Raw genomic sequence first — 23,041 nt, 5'->3', positions numbered from 1 at the left:
AGCAGCCAGTATGACAAGAGGGACAAAAAGTTGTCCTCCCTGGAAAGCCAGCACCATCCTATGAGCTGTAACCTGTAGTCGTAAAGTTTTGTCTTCCTCTTGATGATAAGTTACGCAATGAGCTTTTCATGTAGACCTTTCTTACAGGAAGTGGAACACAAAGTCAGGCTCAGAAAAATGAATATGTCTCTTCAACTTGCCAGCCTCTATTGTCTAAATTGTACGAAAGCACCATTGTTGCTGAAATTTATGTGACACATCACTCGGAAAAATATCACTCCATGAAAGCTGCCAGTCATATCATCCAACTGTCTCTGAATGCATCTGTCCCACTGAGTTGAGTCCAATTAAAACCATCACCAATTCCCAACTCTGGCCAGAATTGGCTTGTTGTTCACAAGACCACTGTTTGGCCAGAATCATCATTTGCTGTTGCTCCAGTCTGTTCTCTCAGAGCATCAGACACAAACAGCTCTGACAAAAGGCCAGTTGTCTAGTTTGTCTGATTAACCCACTACTTCTAGACAACTTGTGAAATCTATTCCAGGAATCTCTGACTTTCCCTTTTTCCTCTGACGTTAAATGTTGAGCTCTTTTCGTCAGTGTCACATTGACACGCAAATGCTATTCCAATTATTCTGCACCCTCTCTGCTCGCTGTCAAATTACCAGCGCTGGGAGCAGAGCACGGCTCTCACTGCACCTCTCTGGCATTTTCCCTGACAGGGAGAAGAAAGGAGTCTGAGATAGCAGAACGAGGGAGGGCTTGGGGCTCAATGAGTATTTTAAATGCTGAAACCAGGTAATCAGACAGACTCAGTCTGAGACCAGGAGTGTACTGTTGGATCGAAGATGTTTTGCTATGGATGGTTTTCAGCAAATTGTCAGAGCAAGACTGTATATTTGAATACCTGGCCTGGTGCTTTGCATGGAAAGCAAAAGAAAGAAATAAAATATAAAATGCTTGCAAACTGAATTCATACTCCATAGTGGTTTACTCGGCAATGTTTTGCAGTCAGCTGCTAGGTGTCAGATTCATGACAGGACGATTTTTTGTATTGCTTCTGCTTATTGGTGCAGTAGGCAGTACAGAGCAAAGAGCAGAGGCTTAGACAGATGATGTGAACATAATGCTAGTTTGGATCCCTGCACTGGAGAACACAAACCTAAGTGTGGCATGCAAAACATCCTGAAGCAGTGTATCAGTCATTTCAGAGTTTTGGTGTTAAAAAAAAAAAAAAAAAAAAAAAAGAAAAAGAAATTGCATAAGCAATGACAGATTAGCTGCACATTTTCAGCAATTTTTGGTCTTATCTAGTCTTAGAATTTGCCCCAGCAGTGCCGCTTTAGTTCTTGTTTTGTTTTCTCCTCAATAGGCACAGCAGTGGGTTGGTAGTCGGCAGTATGTAGGCTGCGTTTCTTAAATGACATCTGAGCTCCAGGGACCTTGGGGCAACATCCACCTGACGTGTGTAAGAGTTATTTCAGGCATAAGGGAGTGTCAGTCAGTCAATGTGACAGCCCTTTGCAGCATTTTCATACACACATACACACCTCTCTTTAGCACAGAGCTGTGAGGGGCTGAGTAAGTGCTGCTCTGCTCAGATGTTCACATACACTTCACTGCCTGTCAGAGCCCAACTACACAGAGCACTGTGAGACTACAGGCCTCTGTGGAAGAAATGCATTTACGAAGGGAACTTTTATTTTCATTATCTGTGCAGGACTGAACAAAGTTAGAAATCTGCTGCTGTAACAGTTGTAGCTCTAGCTATACAAAAGTTGTAGGTCTGTGGTTCTGTTTATTGTTTGGTGCTATTTTGCTTTTTTTACCGGTTATCGTGAATGTAGCTGGAGTGCAGCACAAAGGGCATAGAGAGGCGAAAGAGGAAATTATAGGTTGGAGTCTGGAAGCTAGAGGTGATGCACTAAAGAGGAAGGGAGGGGAGTCAATGGAAGAGAGGAGATAAAACACTTAGGGGAGGGCAGAATAAAGGATCAGCATCTGCAGGGGAAAGAATAATAATGGAATGGATGCAGTGGAAAACTGAAGCCAATAACAGGAAAACAGGAAAGTGCTTGAAGCTAATCAGGAGTTCCTGTGAAGGCCTGGAATGTTCTTATTTGTGGGGTGGCTGAAGCCCAAAGGTGAGCTGGTAGACTAACCTTTAAGAATGGATGGCTTAAGAATGACTGATGGAGAAATAAGGTTTCCTGGAGGCATAAACCCAGGTGACGGTCCTGCTATTCCCACCTCATAATGCATGTTTTCTTATGACAGCTAATCAATCTGAGCTGTTTACACTTTAGTGTCAAGACTCTTAAGCTGCTTTCCCAACTCCAATTACATGTTTCTCTGAAGTAGTGGGGAGGGATAAAGGTCATTGTTAGCAGCACAATATGCGATTCGAAAGGAATGTTCTTACAACCCTGTGATTTCATTCAAATTACTGCATGCTGACCAGCCTTACAAGGCTGTGATGTAATCTTTAGCTCGTAGGTTGTCGTGGACAAAACAATCGCAACTACAAGATCACTAAAAAGTGAAGTCCCAACAGTTCACTGCTGAACTATGCTAAAAATGTTAGCAGCTAAAATTTGCCCCAGGTCATAATTTTCTGTCTTTCCAAATAAATACAATTATGTGTCATAGTGAAACTAATCTAGTTCAATAGAGCGAAAGTTATTTCAGAAAAGCAATAATATTGGCCAGAGTAGCTGTGTAAATTTTAAAATCTGTGGATTTTCTCTGCATGAATCCTTTGTCTGACTACAGCATACAAATCAAACACTGCATTAAATTATTATCATCTAATTTTTAGTTTTAGTTGCATTTAATGCATTTGTTGTTATAACAAATTTTGTGAAGTTTTAATGTATTTTAGTGTAATAAGGCATATAAATTATCAGGGCAAGATCTTAGTGGGATTTTAATGATTGCACTTGGTTCAGGATTTTTTTTTTTTAATCTTTTTTCATGACGGTATGATGTATGGACATAAACTGTAGGCACAGGGTGAATACCAAAGCTGCTGATCTACCAATATGTTGAGGCAGCCCCCTAAATATTCACTTAGTATTCAGCCAAGGTCCCTGTGCTTTACTCACATGTCTGGACTCATCAGTCCCAGCTGTAATCAGTAGTGCTCTGACAGCAAAACAAGGGGTGTGTAAGAGAACGTGAAGCTAACTCAAATGAGAGGCCAGCGTAAACAGTGACAGGGCCAATTCCAGTTCCCAATCTCACTGCAAATAGAGGTGAACAGGGGAGCACAGAGGCTTAACGAAGACATAGCAGCATCTGATCACAGCACCTCAGCACGCCACTAGTGTACCAACAGGTCGTGATAAAAGGATTACGCTTTGACTTTAATCTAGAAGAAATGAAAAATATGGGTGGAAAAACTTAAAAGGGGTCATCAAGCATGTGATCTAATCCCTCTCAGAGCTAGTGCACAAAGCTGTAAATGAGTTTGTAAAAATAAAAATATTCCACTAAGGGTACGCAATTATGGTCTGAGTACTTTGTATTTGTTTGAAGCAAGCAGTCGAAGCCATCACCTCTTCTTTATTAAGAGCCATCAGGAAGAAAAAAATATGGTGGATCATGAAAACTGAGGGCAACACAGTTTGTCTGTCTGTATATCCAGTTCCAATTTTAGCTAATAGTTTCCTATTCAGGTAAAGTTTCCTCTCAGGAAAAGCAAGCCTCTGTTTCAGCACCAGGAGCTGTCCATGGTCCAGCAGTGTACGGAAACAATATCTTCTCCCATGTTTAAGTGATGTGCCCAAACTAGCTGAATATGCAAGTTCTAAAATGTTTTGGAGATCTTGTTTGCTGTGTATTTATTTATTTGAATGTAACATGAAGTGGGGATAAGGGAAATAAAGCTTTTGCTGATGCAGGTCCTTCTGTACGTGATTGTCCTTTATAAGCAGGAGGCAGAGTAGAAGAGTGAAGTGAAAATTGTGCATGCTTTCCACAAAGGGCAGAAGATGCTATATCCCAACAAATATGAGTGGGAAGAGCAAGTCTTGGTCAACTGTGTGTCAAATTTTAAGAATGTGTTTCTGCTTGTGATTCTAACCTCAGCAAATAAGTAAATACATTTACTTTACACAACGTCTGACTTTATGGTATACAGGATTTAGGGCTGTACTTTGTTTACAGATGATTTAATCCCAATATTGGCAGGATTTGTTGATGTTAATGAGGTTATTTCAGATTGCTGTAAATGAGGTCACTTTTTAAGGTGAATTTGTGATGTGAATGATAGAACACGGGTTTGTAGACGGGGAGCTGATCAGCATTTCCTTTGTTTTCATGACCATGAGGTACAGGAAGGAAAGAAAACCCATAATTGATTTCCTGATAGGCCACAACAGAGTTAATGAGGACTCCCCGTGTCATCTGCATATTCTAAATATTTGTAACAGAAGGTGCGCTGTTGGAGTCATCGCCACACATGGTAGAATTTTAGTTTAGAATTTGACTTTTACAGTCTACTTTAATTTGCAAGAAGAACTTCATGCTGTATTAAATAAGTTGTGGGGGAAAAAATAATGAAGCCTTAAACTCATTTTAAGGTTCTAATGAATTTAACACTAAGTAACTTCAGTGTTTACAGAGGTCTCATATGAGAAAGAGGGTATTTTCTTCTAAAAAAAAAAAAAAAAAAAAAAGGCAGAGTTTTACATTGTCGTGGACTGAGAGGGTGCCAACCAAGAAAAAAAAAAAACCCTGCTCCAAAGTCGAGACCCTCAAGCTTAACTGAAATTTGCAGCTGTCCACATGGACAAGCCAAATGCCTTCTGGAGGAAAATCTTATGGTCAGACTCAACAGCTAGACAGCTGACACATTACAATGACTCTAAACACATCAAAGCTGGTTTTGGAGTTCTGGAATGGCATTTCCAAGCGCCAAACTGTCACAGCTGGGGCGGCAGTCATGTGGTTGAATGAATGAGGATCCAAGATGCAGATGGCAGTGGAGATGCGAGTGGAGCTTTATTTACAGTGAAAAATAACAAAGGTGAGGGCAGAACTGAACATAAACCTAAACTGGGAAAAACTAACAAACAAACCAGATAACATAATGACACCAAGAGATATACAGCGATGGCCGATGAAGAAGGCTGGGCAGAGAGACGCGGAGAAACACTGAATTAACACCGAGTAACACAGAGAATTCACTGGGAAACACAGACGACGCGACCAGGAGCACAGGCAGACACACAGTATAAATACACACATCAGGTAATCAGGAAATGGCACACAGGAGGGGACACAGCTGGAACTAATGGACATAATGAGACACAGACCTACAAAGTAAAGCAGGAAACACACGGACTATTTTACAACACAAACGCGGGGACCCGAACGGAGCACAGAGGGAAGACACAGGTAGGGATAATAAACACAACGACCAAACCCAAAGAACTAATACAAAGTCAGAATAAACTAGAAAATGATAATAATAAACTTAAAGCGCTGGGTCACCGACCCAGGACCACGACACAAACCTTAACACTATTGAAAATTGTGGACTATGCTTAAAAGTCAGGTCAGTGCCAGGAAACCATTTAATTTAAATGACCTCTACAGGGAAAGATAATGACCCAAAGCAAACCGCAAAAGCAACCCAAGAGTATTTTAATGCAGAAAAATAGAGTATTCTTTAATGGCCAGTTACTGAAGACAAAACTTCTGTTTTGGCAGAGAATGTCACGAACAAGCAGCAACTGACGGTAACAGCTCTAAAGACCCGGCAGAGCATCTCAGGTGAGAAAATTCAGCATTTGGTCATGTCCTTTGGTTCTAGACTTTAAGCAGTCATTGACTGCAAAGGATTTTCTACCAAGTATAGTAAAGAATCCTTATATTTATAAATACTTCTGAGCCTCTGAAATTGAGGAATTATATACTGCAATGTCTGTAAATTCCAAACAGTTAATGCAAGATTTTTTTTAACTAATTCAATTAAAGCTAAAAGTCTACACTTCAATTATGTTCTTGCTGTTTGAGTTAAAATCCACTCTTTTCATTTGCAGAAGAAAAACTGCAAATTTTGTCATTGTCCAAATATCTTATATAGAGATTATGGTGAAGTCCTGTATAAAGGTTGTCTTGTTATAATCATCACGGGAATCCTTTTCTTTATCTAACCATTCCTGTTTAACTTTCAGGACGGCACAAAGGACTTCACGGAAATTTTAACGAAATTTCAGGATTCTAAAAAAAAAAGCTTACTATGTTTGTATCCCGTAGGCATCCTATTGCCATTGGCAAGGGAGTTCATAAAGAGAGTACTGCAGTGTGTGCACTGTGCCTATAGTTCAAGAGCTCTGCAGCATCTAAATAAGATATGTGCCAATTAAAGCCGCTTTGCAGCTTGTCTCGGCCCAGATAATTCACTTAACCCTGAGCTTGCAGCTGACAGGTAGCATTTGTTTACACATCCCTCCTCACGCAAGCTGCCAGGCCCTTTTCTCTACACGGTATTAAAACAAGCCACCTCCCACCACACCCCCACACACAGCTCACTGGCTCTCTGTTTCCATGGAAATCTGCCCTAGGAAGCTTTTGCATCTTCTAACCTTGAAAGCACCCTAAGTAGGATCGACTCTGAGAATATATTGTTGTCAAAAAGAATTGTCATAACGGTAATCAGTGCTATATTTGATACCCCCGTTCAGCAGCATCCCATCTTCCTAGTTCATTATTTCCCCTCCTGCTGTGTTCTGTGCCTGAGTTAACAGCATGAGAAAAGAATCTGAAGATTGCACAGAAAAAGAAGCCTGAGACTGAAGCATATCATATTTATATATATTACCACTGCCCCACAGAGACAGCTTCTCTTTATCATTAAATTCAGTATGATATTATTTGGGATCTGTATGAGCAGTTTTACTCCTAAAGTGCTAAACAGTGTATCAGTTTAGAGTAAAAAAGAACAAAAAAAAAGATTAGGGTCCTCCGTTGACAACTCAAAATAATTTTAATAGCATAAAGTAAATTACAGCCTTTAGTTCCAGCTTCCAAATAATCAATAAAATCGAACTGGAATTCAGAATAAAAAAAATACTCTTAATACAACTTGCTACTTCCCAGAGTGGCATTTTTAACCCAGTCATAAACTCATACTGGGGCAATATGATCAAAGCAAAAGTACACAAGCTGTGCAGGCGCACTGCCTCAGAGCAGAAAGCGACATTAAAATAGTGCAAAGATGTCAGCGTAGCACCGCAGCCTCACGTCATAGCAGAGCTTGGGTTTCATCTCACTGAATGTTGATTGAGACTTTGTATGCTGAGTCTGTATTCTGCCGTTGACAATTATGAGCCAAACCATGTGTTATTTACGGTACATGAATGGCACAATGATTTAACATGGCTGGGAGTTGGAGGGAGTGTCATCATTTTCATTCGAATTTCAGTTGATGAGAGAGCACATTCCTGATGATATACAAGGCCTCGCAGAAGCTGACCTTGATTTCGGTCAGTTGTGGAAGGGAAGCCTTCATGTGGCATTGTAAACAACATGTAATTGATGAACTAACTCTGTAAATCCTTGTATGAGCCCTTTGAAGAGCAGTTAAAATGGCCAAGGAAGTCAGAAGATCATGGCATTATTATCAGCATCACGGTAATATCAACAAGTGTCAATCAAGCAACTTTAACAAATCAAAGCTTTCGATAACCTTTTGAAGAGAAGGACTTCCAACAAAGCTGAGAGAAGTCAAAGCAAAAATTACAGACCCTGAATCTCGTGATTATCCTACACTGGAAACAAAGTACAAACAATAAAGGCTAAAATAGCACAATTAGGACACAAAGAAAATAAGTGAAGTGCCAAATAATGTAATACAAAAGAAGATACGACCCTGCAAAACTGCAACAATAATTAAACTTTGTCATCTGGTCTATGAAGATGGCTCTTGAGCTATTTCAACTCTGATGCCATATAACCTTTCAATGATTCAGGAGCTTTTTTTGTTTAAAAGAAACAAAAATGGAACATTTTTGTTGCTGTTAATCTCGAAGTGTCAATGTTAAATGTGTAGTGAACCCAAATTCAGAACACCACAGGCTGAATGCGCGCAATTAAAGATGAGCCTTTTATTTTAGTAAAAACCAAAGTCCAAAAATTGACAAAATTCCAAGTCAGATGGTCGAGGGTAAGACATGGAAAACCACAACAGGTGCTGTGGCAAAGAATAATGGCAGAGAATTATACACTAAGGATTATTTGGGGATTTAAACAGAAGGAGAGTGAGCCACAGGTGAAGGAAATCCAGACATACAAAGATATAAAATCCAAAACTAGAAACAAGAAACAACCCACTATCAAAGCTAAAAATAAAAAAAAATACATTCAAAAGAATCAAAATGAACACGGATGCACGAACACTCACTCTTAAGACACTTAAGACAGAAATAAGAGAATAGTGGTGGATGAAGGCAAAAAAGAAAGACAAACAGAGGAAAACCATAATAACAGCTGAATAAAGAATACAATAAAGAAAATAAAGAGACTCAAATAGATCAGAGCAAAAAAAAACCTCAAATATACTAAAAAGACAGTTTAAAAAAAAAAAAACTAACAACCATGCCAATCAAAACCTCCAAAACCAGAAGAAAAATCCAAACAAACTCAAACTCAAACAAATTCCCAAAGAATTCAAAACCCCAAACCAATAACAAAAAAAAAAATATCCAAGGACCATGACAATAAGAAGCAACTTGACAGATATTTTCATCCAAAAGAATGGCATCTTCTGATGTTTTTATCTGTTGAGACATTCTTTTAGACCACTAAACATATATTTTGTGCCATCATTGGCAGACCACAGTGGCACTGTCTCCATTAAATCTGTTTCACAAAGGCTTTCTTTATTATGTTAAACACGATTGTGTTGTGTTCATGATTGTGTTGTTTTTTTGGTGGTCCTTGGGGGAGGTAAAGTCTATGTATACCCTCCTGTGGGCCCACCACCCGCAGGAGGAGCTTTGTCGATCATTCAGCAGTTGAAGGCGGGTGCCCTCACCATTTGACCTTCAGCTGCCTATAGTGGCTTCAGGGACAGAGCGTCATCTCTGTTGGCTTGTATAAGATTTAGAGCCGTTAGCTGAGGAGAGAAAGGTCTGTTTTTCTGCTTAGCTGCCTCTGTGACCTGGACCCAGAACTGGGCAATATGGAAAAAAATCTTATCATGATAATTTTTCACTTCAGTCAATATTTCTCTATATAACGATATAAATCAAATCATCATTTCTGTCAGTCTTAAAGATTCCTTTTTGTTTTGTTTTGGGATTTTTTTTTTTTTTATAAAAACAAACTCATTAAAATTGTTGGAAATAGAATTTATCCTCATTGTTTTTAGTCCTACTGCTTTCATGTGGAGTCTTTTTAGTTTAGCAGTTAAGACACAGACCATGACGTACAATATGTGAGTCTATGTTGTTTTTATAGTGTCCCACTTTATTTGGCACTGTAAAACATTTTTATCCTCTGTCCCTTGACCTACATGTTGAGACAATGTTCCACATTTTGACTGGCTTTATATTTCACAGGTTAAAATTGGAGGAAAAGGAGTTTAAAATGTTACTACTATGCTACCCACACAATGCTCACCCGGGAAAACTGAAATCACCAGCTCGTCAGAATTTCACAGTAATGAAAACTACAAACACATATAAAGAAAAAATAAAAACAGCTACAATAAAAGCCTAGGAGACTGGCTATGAATTGTTGAGTCCAACAGAAGGTGATGCTCTGGCACTTCCTTTGTTTTATTTGTTTTATGAGGTGAAATGACATGTTTTTTGTTGGTTTTGGTTTTATTTATTTTATTCATATATATATATATATATATATAGATATAGATATAGATATAGATAGAGATAGAGATATAGATATATATATATATATTTTTTTTTTTTTTTTAAGTCAGATATGTCAAAGCTTCAGACCAGTTGTCGACATTAGTAGTGTGCTTCCCACACAAACATACCCTTTGCTTCTTGTTTAGTTTTATGGGATCTTTATATCACTGATGTGTCATTGTCGACCACATTTCCTTGATTTCTATATAAAGGCATAAAATGACCATGATAATATAGTTTCAAATCAGTTTTTCAGACAGGCTAAATTTCTGTGTAATCATGTCCTCCTGTAGGACTCATACTGAAAGTTTTTAGATGTTGTTATTAAAAGAGAATGTGGTTTGTATCACTAAACTAGAGGAAATCGTGTGTGTGTGTGTGTGTGTGTGTGTGTGTGTGTGTGTGTTTTCTTCATTTACAGTATGTTGTCATTGGTTGGATTAGAAATCTGTTACTGATTCATTTTTTGCCAAACCTGTGCTTTGTGTGGCTTCCTCTCACAAGCTAATCTTCAGATGACAAGGCACACAAATTCTAGATGGTCTGTGTTTGGTCTTTAGAGAGTCTCTGCAAGCACATCTTTAATCTCGCTTCACTGATTGCTCACCCATCACCTCCTCCCCCCCCCCCCAAGCAGCTGCTCTCTCTGGCCCAGTCCTGGAGGATTTTAAAACATCGTTTTATCTCTTACCACAACAAGTTAAAACATCAATGGACCAGAGCTCAAAGCCTAATACCACCATTCTCAAGCGTTTTTCCAGCATACCAGAGCCTTGTATTCCCACACAGAGTCAAGTGGAGGAGGAGCGTGTGTGCAGAGTGCAGGTGTGGGTGGTTTGTTGGGAGAGAGAGAGGAGTGCAGCTGGTTGGGGTCACAGTGCCTTAGTGTGCTGAATGACTAATGAAAGGTTTATAGTGGCGCAGCATCACTAGTCTGAATTGTAGGCTGGAGAAGGACACGCCTTGTCTGGCTTTTAGCACCCTCCTGGCCCTTCACTAGTTAAAAACAGGCATTTAACAAGTTCTTCCAGAACATAGGGCCACAATCCTTCACTTAACAAGCTCATTATTTCGCATTGTTTTTGTCCTTTGCTCCTCCTTGGTGGCAGTGACAGAGAAAAAGATAATCTTTGATGTATGTCTCTGTTAGAGAGTTGCATAAGGATATCTGAGAGGGAAGGATGATAATGGATCTGCTAATGATGTGGCCTTTGCTTATGTGGATCCTTGCAGTAATGCTGGGTTGTCTGCATGAATATTCATGGCTTTGTCTGTGAAAAAGAGGTGTCGGCTCAAGGTTATTTTAGAGGGCAACAGAGGACAAGACTCAAAAGGAGATTGTGCTATTAAATAGTTCTCTATCATCAAAAAAATTACAGTCAAATACCTGAAAATCAAAGCAAAGCTTAACACAGGACTTCTTTTGATCTCTGCTATAAATGCCATATCTTGCATGTAGACTTGCTTACTTTAGAGCTTCAAAAGGAGAGCTACCAGAAAGTGACATTTAATATCTGGGTGTAAAAACAACCTTAACTTTATTGGTTGACTTTTTCTCCCCAGTATAGAATTTCCTATTGAAGCATTTATCCTGCATGTGGTACTGCTGTAGCAAGTCCCTTTTGTGAATGACACAGTATACATCAACAAATCCAGATACAGTTTTGACCTCTGGATTCATCAGATTAGTTAATATAACTTCTGGGAGATAAAAAAGGATGGGCATCAACTGAAGCTTTTATATCTATATGTGAATTTTAAAGGGTGCATTAAATGTATCACAATTATCAATTACTGTTTCACTGCACAGGAGTTAAAATCAATAGCTTAGTTATACTGAGTAGAATTTACTGAGTGTGAAATTGCAATCAAACAGCAACTACTAGCCACAACCAAATACATACTACAAAGATAAATGATGTTTACAAATCCTCCTGAAATCCTGTTTACAATGTCATATTACTTGTTTCTGTTATACGCTGTCATGGGAAAATGTTTTTCCTCTTGAAATGTAATTTTGACTCCCAACTTGAGAGAATTGCATTTTCAGCACTGAAATTCAAACCCTCTTTGCAACAGCATTTTAATCAAATCAAGCCATGTCAGATTCATTTTCAAATCAATTTCAACAACTCACAAGTGCTGAACATGACAAGAAATTATCCTTCATGCTCATTTCTAGGCATTAGGCTTAAATGCCTTGTTTCACTTCATTTTACATGTTTCTCCAGCCTTTGCCTTTGCAAAACAAATTATATAAATAAGGGAGCAATATTAAAAATGTTATTAGTGTCATAATTATGTATCATAAGAATTTCCCATACCTTATCTTATCGCCTCACAGTTCTGTTAATGATTCACTAAAATGATACAATGAGAGGTTTAACATTTTCTCTCAGACTGAGTGTGCAGCACGAAACAGGAAGGTGATGTAGTCATCGTATCACAAGCTTGGACAAATATGTATCAACAGCCAGACAAAACACCTCCTAGAAGGAACCAATTAAACCTTTGGAGATTTCAATTACTCCCTTGATGGGGTTTTCAAGATCGATAACCACGCATGTGTCTTGACAAGATGCTCGGTGCTACCAGGGGCTCACTTTAGAACAACAGACTCTCAAAGACCGTTGCTATTTTTGTGCTAGGATGTGTCTGCCTGACAATAATATCTGCGTGTGTTACGATAAATATTTATATGTTCGTCTTTCAATATAAAGTGAAATTCGAGATGCCCATCCTGCTCTTTTTAGTGTTAAGTGATCAAATGTTTTGGCAGCACCCAAACACGATCAGGAAATGTCACATGCCGCCTCTCTGGTCCACCACTCTTCTTTTTCCTCCTTAGCCTCTTCCTCCAGTGTCTCATTCAAAAGAATGAAGACAAAGATTCAACACACAGAGCCAGACAGCAACAGAGAGCTCTCTAGTGCATACTAATCTAAAACAACACTGCATCTAGGCAACATGTTTTATTCTATCCCCACTGAGGCGTGTTTAAGTGTGAGATGTGTGAGATAGGGCTCTGCACATCTCATCACTTAGGAAAGGTTGTGGCCTGCATCTTCAGCCCCCCCATCCCCACCCCCCCACCCCCCCATGCAGGTTCCTATCACTTCCATCCTCATATTGGAAGTGACAAGCCACTCAGGCAGAGGTGTCTTCGCTCACCCCATCAGCAGCCATGCAGCCCCATTCAGAGCTGTCAGCCTGATTACATATCAGATGGGAGGGGTGGGAAAGGGAGTGAGGTGAGGGGTGGGGTACCTAAGGAAAAAGAGATGTCCAGCTGGAGACAGACCACTAAACGCATCGTCTGTCCTGCTGCTGCACATCTGCCAATACACATCCCACCTGTCACCAAGGCTGCCACATAACCAGTCTATATGTCTCCATCACTCTCCTGTTGATTTCTAGAATTTCAACAAAATGTATCTTTCAGTTTGTGTCATTCTCTCTTCTGGTTTGTAATTGACCTTTTTTTTAAACTTTTTTTTTACTTTGCTTTGTTGGTTTTTTGGATCTCTCATTTTCAGTTAAAGTTCAGTTTTATTTGTTTAGGGGTTTTTTTCCCCACATTTCACTGAAAAGGGCTTATTACATGGAGCGCAGCTCATTTACCAACTATTCATGCTTGGTGGCAACTCATTACTCAGATAATATTACCTATCCTACCTCTTTGGATCGGTAAAGCAGTGTTAGTTTGCTCGGGATGAAAGATGTGCTAACTGAACAGAAGCACTAAATTATTGGAGGTTGTCTGAGATGTATTTGAGGTTCCCAGCTTCTTCTATGAGGACAAAAATACATGTTGTTTGCCTAAGCACTGATTTTCTTGTCTTTTTTCTCTTCTCTCTCCAGGCGTGAAGCTTGGAAGTACTCCACGGCAGTCCAGAGAGGTATGTGTTTACTCCATTTCTCCCAAAACACATACACACAGGTTGCTCCCACCTGTTATCTATTGCAAAAAAACGTGATTGTCAGCCTTGTACCTCTCAGCGTGTCTGATAGCATCTGTGTAGAAAGGCTGACCTCACACTGTGCATTCAGCCAGTCAGACTGAAGCTGAGTTTAGTGAGTAAACGATCCCAGTTGCACCAGGCCAGTTTCCTCGGGGTATTATCACACCTGGAGGTTTTTTTTCCCTCTCTTCTCCCACAGCAAAAAATTTTTTCTTGCATTTATTCTTTTTGTTTTACTATTTTCAGCATTTTTTAGGTGTAAAAAGTATACATTGTGTTCTTTATCTAAGTCACAAATACAGACATCCACATGGGCTTAAGCTTATATAGTAACATACAAATATGAGTTCCTTTATTTAACATTAAATATTCACAATATTTAAAAATAATAATAATAACAATAAATTAACCCTTTGATTTAATACCTGGTCAAATCTCGTTTTGAGTCATCAAACAGGTGGCCCATTCTATAACTGCAAGATCAGACTTGCATATTGTTCAGAAGCCATTTTGGACCGATCTTCCTTAAATAACCTCTTCTATTCAGCCGTATTTTTTGGCATGAACTGTTTTCTTTTGATTCCACAGCTTCTCAGTTGGATTAAGGTCCCTGATGGGGCCACTCCAAAAGGTGGATTTTCTTTCTGTTGTTTGCCCTGTTTGAAGTTATTCGGTAGATTTACTTTAATGTTTGGGGTCATTTTACGCTTACGCTTGCATCGCCTGGCATCATGACAGTATCCTTTAATATATTGTTTTAAGTGTGGGAGTTCATTTTCGCTGTGACGATGCCAAAATGCCCAGGCCCAGAGGCAGAAAAGCAGAAAATTGTAATGCTCTCAACTGTGCATCACCTTTGGAATGATGCTTCCAAAGGTTCAGACATAGTGCTGCCTAGCGTTCCCAAATAATTCAGCTGTTTCATAAGTCCTCAAAACATTTTCCCAGTAGAGGCGTCAAGGGTAAAGGTTCTTCTTTGCAATCTTTAGATGAGAGAAGATGGTTTCTGTTGGAGCTCAGCAGCTTCCTCTGTGCTATCCTACTATCAACTCTGTCTATTCAGCGGTATATGTATTTTAGAGACATGAACACAGATGTTAATTGGTGGTCCTTTGGCCTTCAGAACTCCCCTAATTCTTCATAGTATAGATTCAACACAGTGTTGGAAACATTCCTCAGAGATCCATACTGGCATGACATCACACAGTTGCAGCAGATTTGTTGGCTTCACCTCCCGTTCCACCATATCCCAGGGGTTAAGATCTGGTGACTGTGGAGGCCATTTGAGTATAGTAAGCCCACTGTCATGGTCAAAAAAACAGTTTAAGATGATTTGAGCTTTGTATCATGATGGGTTATCCTGCTGGAAGCAGCCATCACAAGATGGGTACACTGTGGTCATAAAGGAACAGACATGGTTAGAGACAACATTCAGGCTGTGGCATCTAAGCGATGCTCAGTTGGTACTAATAGGGCCAAAACGTGCCGAGGAAATATCCCCCACACCATTATACCACCAACTCTAGCCTGAACCATTAATAAGAGGCAGGCTGGATTCATGCTTTTATGTTATTTATGCCAAATTCCTACCCTGCCATCTGAATGTCACAGTAGAAACTGAGACTCATTAAAGCAGGCAATGTTTTTCCAATCTTCTATTGTCAAATGTTGGTGAGCCCAGTGTAGTCTTCTGCTGCTGTTGTAGCACATTTAATTGAAGGATAAATGTGTGTTCAGATACACTCCTCTGAATACATTGGTTGTAATAGGTAGTTATTTGAATTACTGCTGCCTTCCTATCAGCTTAAAGCAGTCTCGTCTTTCTCCTTTGACCTGTGACTTCAACAAGGCATTTTCTCTCAGAGAACTGCTGCTCACTGGAGATTTTCTCTTTTTCAGATCATTCTCTCTAAACCCTAGAGATGGTTATGTGGGAAAATCCCAGCAGATCAGTTGTTTCTAAAATACTCCAACCAGTCTGACTGGGTCCAACAATCATTCCATGTTCAAAGTCTCCTAAATCTTCTTCCCAATTCTGATGCTAGATTTAAACTTCAGCACTTTGTCTTTGTCATGCCACCATGCACTGAGTTGTTTCCAAGTATTTGTCTGCTTAGGTATTTGCATTAACAAGCAGTTAAAACAAATACATAATGGTCTTCCTGACTCTGATTGCCTAAAAACTGCAGATGCATCTTGCAAACTCATAAGGTTATTGCCATTTTGTGTTCGCACAACAAAATTTTGTTTGGTAGCTCTGGGCACAGAGGAGAAAGGGCAGTTAGCACACCCTTTTACATACATACATACATACCTTTTATAAGCTTAAGGTTACTGTAACCTACACCTCCACATTTGTTCACATGCATTTTCCCCATCTATGTTGTGAATTTTTAATTGATGCAATCAATATGGGCAGGAACAATACAATCATTTGTATATTATTAGTTATAATGTAGATTATGTAGATGTAATGTAATATATAAATAAAGATGTGGCTGTGTTTTAGGGCATTAACAAGGAAAACCCTCACATTCATCCATTTCTTTTTATTATTAGGGTTTTTGAATTGCATTAACTACAGAAATTATTACTTATGATTATCCCTCCCTGTGATTCCACATCACTTCATATTTTGACGTCAACTCTTGTTTTTATTAGACAGTAACTTGCACAAAAACAAGTTAGAATTAAAGTAATTGGAATTTTTCTCATCTGAACAAATAAAGCAGAATTAAAACCTTTGAAAAGTTTGAATAAACAACAAAATGTGTTCTAAATGTTTTAAACATCATTATAAAAGGCAATGAGGATTTGAGCTGCGGCTTTAATGTGCTATATTTTTCATCATTAGCACAAATATTATCAGGAATAAACATACATAACAAAAAGAATAGAGTTCACTTAAAATTAGCAAAAGAGATGGTAAAGTGCTAAAAAAACAAAAGAAAGAATATATCACTTAAAAGCCAGTTTTAATCAAGTAATGAGAAAGTTTTTAAAAGGAAAAAAGACATTAACAACCAATTAAATTGCTAAAACAAAATACACAAAAGGGAAAGTTAAGATAAAAGAGCAAGACTGATCATCAAGATTTAACGTTTTTCAATAAATTTCAGCAACATGAAATCGTTGGGGATGAAAAAGGAAGTGCAAACACTTAGATAATTAGCCAAAATAATCACATTTTTTTTCCATTTGGATCATAGATAAAATAAATTATATCATAAAAAATAAATGAAGATACATCATCTATTTTTAATGACAACCTGCTATGAATATTACATTGTACGCATATGGACATTCAAAACAATACGTGGTCTATGGCTTCACTCTTTGATGAACAAAACATGTGAGGATCCACTTTAAATATGGATCTGTAGCTTAGAAAATGTACAAAACTATTTTCATAATATGAGCTACAATGGTCAGGTAGTTCCTACTATGTTCTTTCAGCTGACCCCTGTTTGCTCTCTCTCTCTCTCTGCTGTGATCATCAGCACCAGAGAGAGACTTACACCGGTGTAAACCCTGAAGAATGTGTACCAATATCTGCCTTGCACTCACCTTAAACACACAAGGACCTCCCCCCCACCCTTTCCTCCCTCCAGATGAACGAATATGACCATTTACGTCTGGAGAGGGATGAACCAAGATTCATGGTGGTCTCATCACCTTGTCTGTTGTAAAATTAAAATTATACATCCAGTCCATTGGCTTTATGATGCCATTACAGCATTTAATTGAAATAAAATGTCAGAATGCGTGATGGCCTTGGGCATCATCTGATAGTAATCAGGCAGTAGATGATTCTAATTTGGATTCCTCATTAAGTGTTTATAAGACATTTATATGGGATTACAGCTCAGTTTATTGATAGGTCATAGATGGCATTGGGCAGTGTGTGACATTTGTGTGTACCAAAGTTAGACCTTTAAGCTGTAGTGAAACAGCCCCATCAAGTGGCTAGTTGAAGAATAAAAAAATCTGGGGTATATTTCTGACATTGAAGCTATAATATATACCATATTAATAAATAAAAATATTTATATTAATGCTTCTTCTTTGCATAGCCACCTGAAACTGTTCTTGTTTGTTTAGTGTAAAGAGGTCTGCAGCTATCAACTCTAACCTGTTTTGTCATTGTTTTACAGACACTTTCCACTCGGGACCGCGAGAGAGGCAAATCTGAGAGTTTCCAGGACCTCCAAGTTACAGAAAACATCCTGTCCAGCGCGATCCCTCCAATGCAGTTCCCACATTTTGAGAAGAGCAGAAAAACTGCCTCCCCTGGGTCTCAGGAGCAGGACATAGGTTCCCTTCATGTCACGAAAAGACAACGCAAACTGCTAAAAACAAGTCCCCCAATTCGACACACCAAAAATACCATTTCCTCATCTTCAATTTCCTCTTCATCCCCAATGTCCTCCTCCATTACATCAGGCTTTTTTTCTCCTGAGAGCTGGCAAAAGCTCTCCGGTATCCTGGAAGCACGCCAGCAACTGATGAAGGAAATCTGTGCTAAGTACAAAAGCAGCATTTCAAAGACCATCACACGTCATCATGTGAAAAGCATCTTTGTGGAGGACAAGTACAAGTTGCTATACTGCCAGGTCCCCAAGGCAGGATGCTCCAACTGGAAGAGAACCCTGATGGTGCTGGCGGGTAAGGCCTCCAACACTCAGAGTATTAAGCATGATACAGTCCACTACGGGCAGCATCTCAAGAAGCTTGATAGCTTTGACCAACAGGGAATCATGCACCGTCTGCAAACCTACACCAAAGTCATATTTGTCCGTGAGCCCTTGGAGAGAATGGTGTCAGCTTACCGGGACAAGTTTGAAAATCCCAACAACTACTACCACTCCCTGTTTGGGAAACCCATCATTTCCAAATACAGGGTGAACCCATCAAAAGCAGCCCTGAAGACAGGAAATGGGGTCACATTTAAAGAATTTGTCCAATACCTGCTGGATGTCCACCGGCCCGTGGGAATGGACATCCACTGGGAGCAGGCAAATCAGCTGTGCAACCCTTGCCTCATAGATTACGACTTTATCGGCAAGTTTGAAAACATGGAAGAAGAGTCTAACTTTCTCTTGCGATTGGCTGGGGCACCACCTAACCTCACACTGCCCAGTTTTAAAGACAGGAACCCAAGTGACAAGCGGACCTCTATGCAGATCACGGAAAATTACTTTTCACAGGTTGGCGCGTTGGAGAGACAGCGAGTATATGACTTCTACTACATGGACTATCTGATGTTTAACTATTCTAAGCCTTTTAAAGATTTATACTGACTTAAGAATTATGTGACTGCTTCACGTCACATTTTCACAGTCACATTCCACTACATTTTTACCATAACTGTAATTTTACCATACCAGTCCTTACTCACATGCTCAAATAGGTCTTTGCGTCTTAGCAGAGAGATCAGAGAGACCAAATTTCACTCAAAAACACTTTAATTACATTTTTTTACCAGATTATATTGATTTGTAGACAGTTTGTGTGCTGTTGTATTAAATACTCTAAATTGTCCTAAAATGCAAAGCATTTATTCACTACTAGCAGATGGTGAGGTAGAAATTTAAAACTGTAAACATTAAGCTTCTAAAAAGATTTATTATTGTTGAACAGGCTTTAAAAATATGCCTTACTCTAGGTCAGATAGCATTTGTAAATGTTTGTTTATTGTTTAAGCACCAAGTTTACCATAGATTTCAACCACATACCTGAATTTAGAAAAGCGTTCCAAGTCCCTTATCTTATATTCATAAATGTAGTAGCTTGAGTCCTTGGTGGTATTAAATTGTTCACAGTCAAACCCTTTCATGATTTAAAATGTTTGCATTTACTGTTTGACCTAGGGCAAGTTAGGCATCAATATACCTCTATGTATCAGTGCATACTAATACAGATATTTGATGTGAATGGCTTTACTAAATATAACTAAATGAAACACTACAAATACTATAAATCTTTAAATGTGTCAAGTGCTGCCCACTTGGAAGCTGTGTGCGCCTATTGTAGCATTTTATACTTCTAACTTTGTCACTTTGTGCTTTTGCCTAACACATACATGTGCTGTAGGTCCTTCATCAATAGGGTGTCTAAATGCAGGGTATAAAGTGTTGCTATCAATATCTATTAGTGTTGCTGATTTACCAGTCGATGGTATTGGAAATTTAAAAAAAAAAAAAAATACAGGCTAAAAACAAAAAACAGATAAACACTTTTTTCATATTACATATGACATTTTTCAGTCATGTACAATTTGGACTTTCCAGCAAGAAACGGATAACGAGTTTGCCTAAACTTCTTTATCTGCCACTTTAACCACCTCATAATATTATAAAGCAACCCATCCCCTCTGTATATATCATAGCTATTCAATACCAACATATAGGCTTTTTTCTGACTCTACTGTGTAAAATTGTATAATGGGCATTCAGATGAATATATATTTTTCTATGTATTTCTAAAATATAAATATATATATATAGATATATATATTCAGTTCTTCTTGGTGATGGTCATTTCCTTTTTGATGTCATTTGTTGTTCTTTCAGTAATATCAGTGTAGAGTGTTGTGTAACTGAAGAGTTTCTTTCCAAAACAAAATATCCACCAGCTGAAAACCAACACGTCTCAAAAAAATTGAAATGACTGCAAACTATTGATGCAGCATTTAAAAAGTGCAAATAGCTATGTTTGAGTGATGAATTGATCTTCTTTGGTGCTTTGGAGTTAGGGTAAGATTTTGTTTAATATAAATGGATATGTACAATTTTGGAAATTAGCTCTTTGATTATTTATCCCAGATTCATTTTGATGCTCAATGGGATAATAGACCCTGTACAAATGAGCTGCATTCCACCTAGTTAGCCATCCAAGCTGAGGACATTTTTACCCATAGCATACCCGTGCTGTGTGTTTATATGTGTAGTACTGAACTACCTGTTTAGATGTTTTTAACCCCACCGCACATCTTTTCATAAAAATATATACACAAGAAAGCTGCAGCTATCGTATCCTTTGTGCAACATGGCTAAACTGCTATTCCCAACACAAAACCCAACTGGCAAGTCATGTTGTTCTTTTCTTTCTTTCTTTTTAATATGCAACATGATGCAGATCAGACTACATATAATGTGCACTAGTTAAAACTGCAAAAAACCCCAAAAAACTGCAGTTTTTAGGTCCTAAGCAATCAGATATTTAAACATGTTTTAGACATTCAGACATGTTAAATACAGGACCAGTGGAACAAAATGTTGTGAGGTTAAATACTCCAGGTTTTCATCTGAGTTAAAAAAGAAAAACATGGAAATATTAAATATAATAAATGTTGAGTTTAATGTAACATAAAACCCAGACAAGGATTCAAAAAATTAAAATTTAGTTAAAATCAACTTGGTTTACTGTTTCATCTTTAAGCTGTGAAATGGTAAACATGCCACAACCAGAAGTGTTTACAAATGGTGTATAACACACTAAAATAAACACTTGATTAAAGAAAAAGTCATTTTAATGCCATCGAAGATAGATTTGATTTATTAGATTCTCTGAACAACCTATGGGTAATCTCCAATAAAATAGCAGTCGCTGTTTAGCTCTGTTATGTCCTTTGCAGCTCACTGGAAATTTATTTTATGGTAACAAAAGTTGTATTTGCCTAGAGAAAAGAGGGAAGTCATATTATTCAAATCTATACACTCTATAATACTTTTTTAAGACCTTTAATAATTTTGGTGATGGTAACTGTATGAACTTTTGTCAGTGTAGTGTTGGCTTTTGCAATGCCAAAATCTAACCTTTGTTTAGGTTCTGGTCAAAATCTATGTAGGTGTAGCCAATCTTTGGCCAAAACAGCTAATGCATTATGATGAGTATTACTTTTGTAAATACTCTGTCAGTCCCTGCCCCCCTTCTAAAGAAGATTTCTTGGTTTTGTGGGTATACGGACAGATCAAAAGCATAACTACAGTAACAAGTGAATGTATAACAGTTTATTGTTGGTGCAAATCTGTAAAAAAAAAAAAAAAAAAAGATTATCTTAAGCCCTTTGCCTTATTTTACACTGCCAATCAAATGGTGTATTTCAGGAAGATATTTTTCAGGAGGTTATTTCTGGCTGATGAGTGTCTGCTAATAAACTGTCTTTTAGCATTTTCATGTGTTATTTCTTTTTTTTCATTGAAAAAATGTTGTTTGTCAGTCTCGAGTTAAGTGATTTGTGAGCTTTGTAGAGCTAAAGAGCTCCAGAATGAAAACCAGCAGCATTAGAGCCAGAGCCATGTGTGACTCCAAATAAAATTTTTACCATGTATTAGTTTAGTTCTACAAATACTCTGTAATTAGCACTAACAATAAAGTGCAGATAATACTGCTGGATATGTCATTACCTTTTAAATTTTCACCAAATATCACCAAAAGTTACAACAAATGATTCTGACATTGTCTGTTGCCCTGTAGTTACAAATCCCAAGTCCATATTGTGTGGGTTACAGGAGTTAAGGAAATTACCAAAATAGTCCAAGTTGGTTTTACACATGAAGCTGTTCCAGGTTGAAATTGACCAGTTGTTTATTCAACTAAAATTGCCATAAAAGGTTTCCCCTCTCACAATGTAGTGCTTGAGGTCCTGCCTACAGAAATCAACAAATAGTTTACAAGTACCTTTAATTAATTTGATCGACACTATTGCTGTTTTTTAGAACATTTTGTATATTTCAGAATATAAGGGCATGGCTTCCAAGAATGTGTTATTAGAGCAATACTGTACAGTGATAGATGAAGAAGTATGATTCACAGAAGGGTTCATAAGGTTGCCATTTTTGTCTTTCTGAAACAAAGTGTGTGACTAATATGAGAGGTATTCAAGAATACGAGGCAGTCAGAGAGATGAGTGAATATTTTAGTTGGTAGTGGGTGATGCTAATGTTGTTGGATGCAACCGAGGATGAAATTTAAGTGTACAAGTAAAAAGATACTCTGTAAAAACTGGCAGCCATGGTAATACTGGTATGAGAACAAAATATTAATTCTGTTTTAAATAACAAAGGCCAGATATTGATGCTCTTTTATTATGAAGACGGTATTAAGAAAAAACTAACGTGTAAGCTGCTCAGTTAAAAATTGAACTCATGTAGCCACAAACGTTATGGCACATCTGACAATGCTGGAATGTGA

The 23,041-nt window shown here is 38.2% G+C and overlaps 1 protein-coding gene across 5 annotated transcripts in view; it reads left to right on the top strand.

Moving 5' to 3' along the window:
- LOC116325506 (carbohydrate sulfotransferase 8) overlaps positions 1 to 22,020 on the top strand; it is a 179,599-nt gene extending 157,579 nt beyond the window's left edge. For 4 of the 5 annotated variants that reach the window (XM_039612886.1, XM_031746417.2, XM_039612880.1 and 1 more), the window contains 3 exons: positions 5,719 to 5,781; positions 13,746 to 13,783; positions 18,001 to 22,020. In XM_039612886.1, coding sequence (XP_039468820.1) covers positions 5,719 to 5,781; positions 13,746 to 13,783; positions 18,001 to 19,146 — 1,247 coding nt within the window. In that variant the 3' untranslated portion in view covers positions 19,147 to 22,020. The remainder of the gene's footprint in view (positions 1 to 5,718; positions 5,782 to 13,745; positions 13,784 to 18,000) is intronic. The other variant, XM_039612889.1, reaches the window with a different exon arrangement.
- Positions 22,021 to 23,041: the final 1,021 nt, after the last annotated feature.

This window comes from Oreochromis aureus, linkage group 1 (assembly GCF_013358895.1).
Source record: "Oreochromis aureus strain Israel breed Guangdong linkage group 1, ZZ_aureus, whole genome shotgun sequence".
NCBI lineage: Eukaryota > Metazoa > Chordata > Actinopteri > Cichliformes > Cichlidae > Oreochromis > Oreochromis aureus.
Note: the sequence above shows the minus strand (reverse complement) of the source record. Positions and strands in the feature narration are given on the sequence as shown.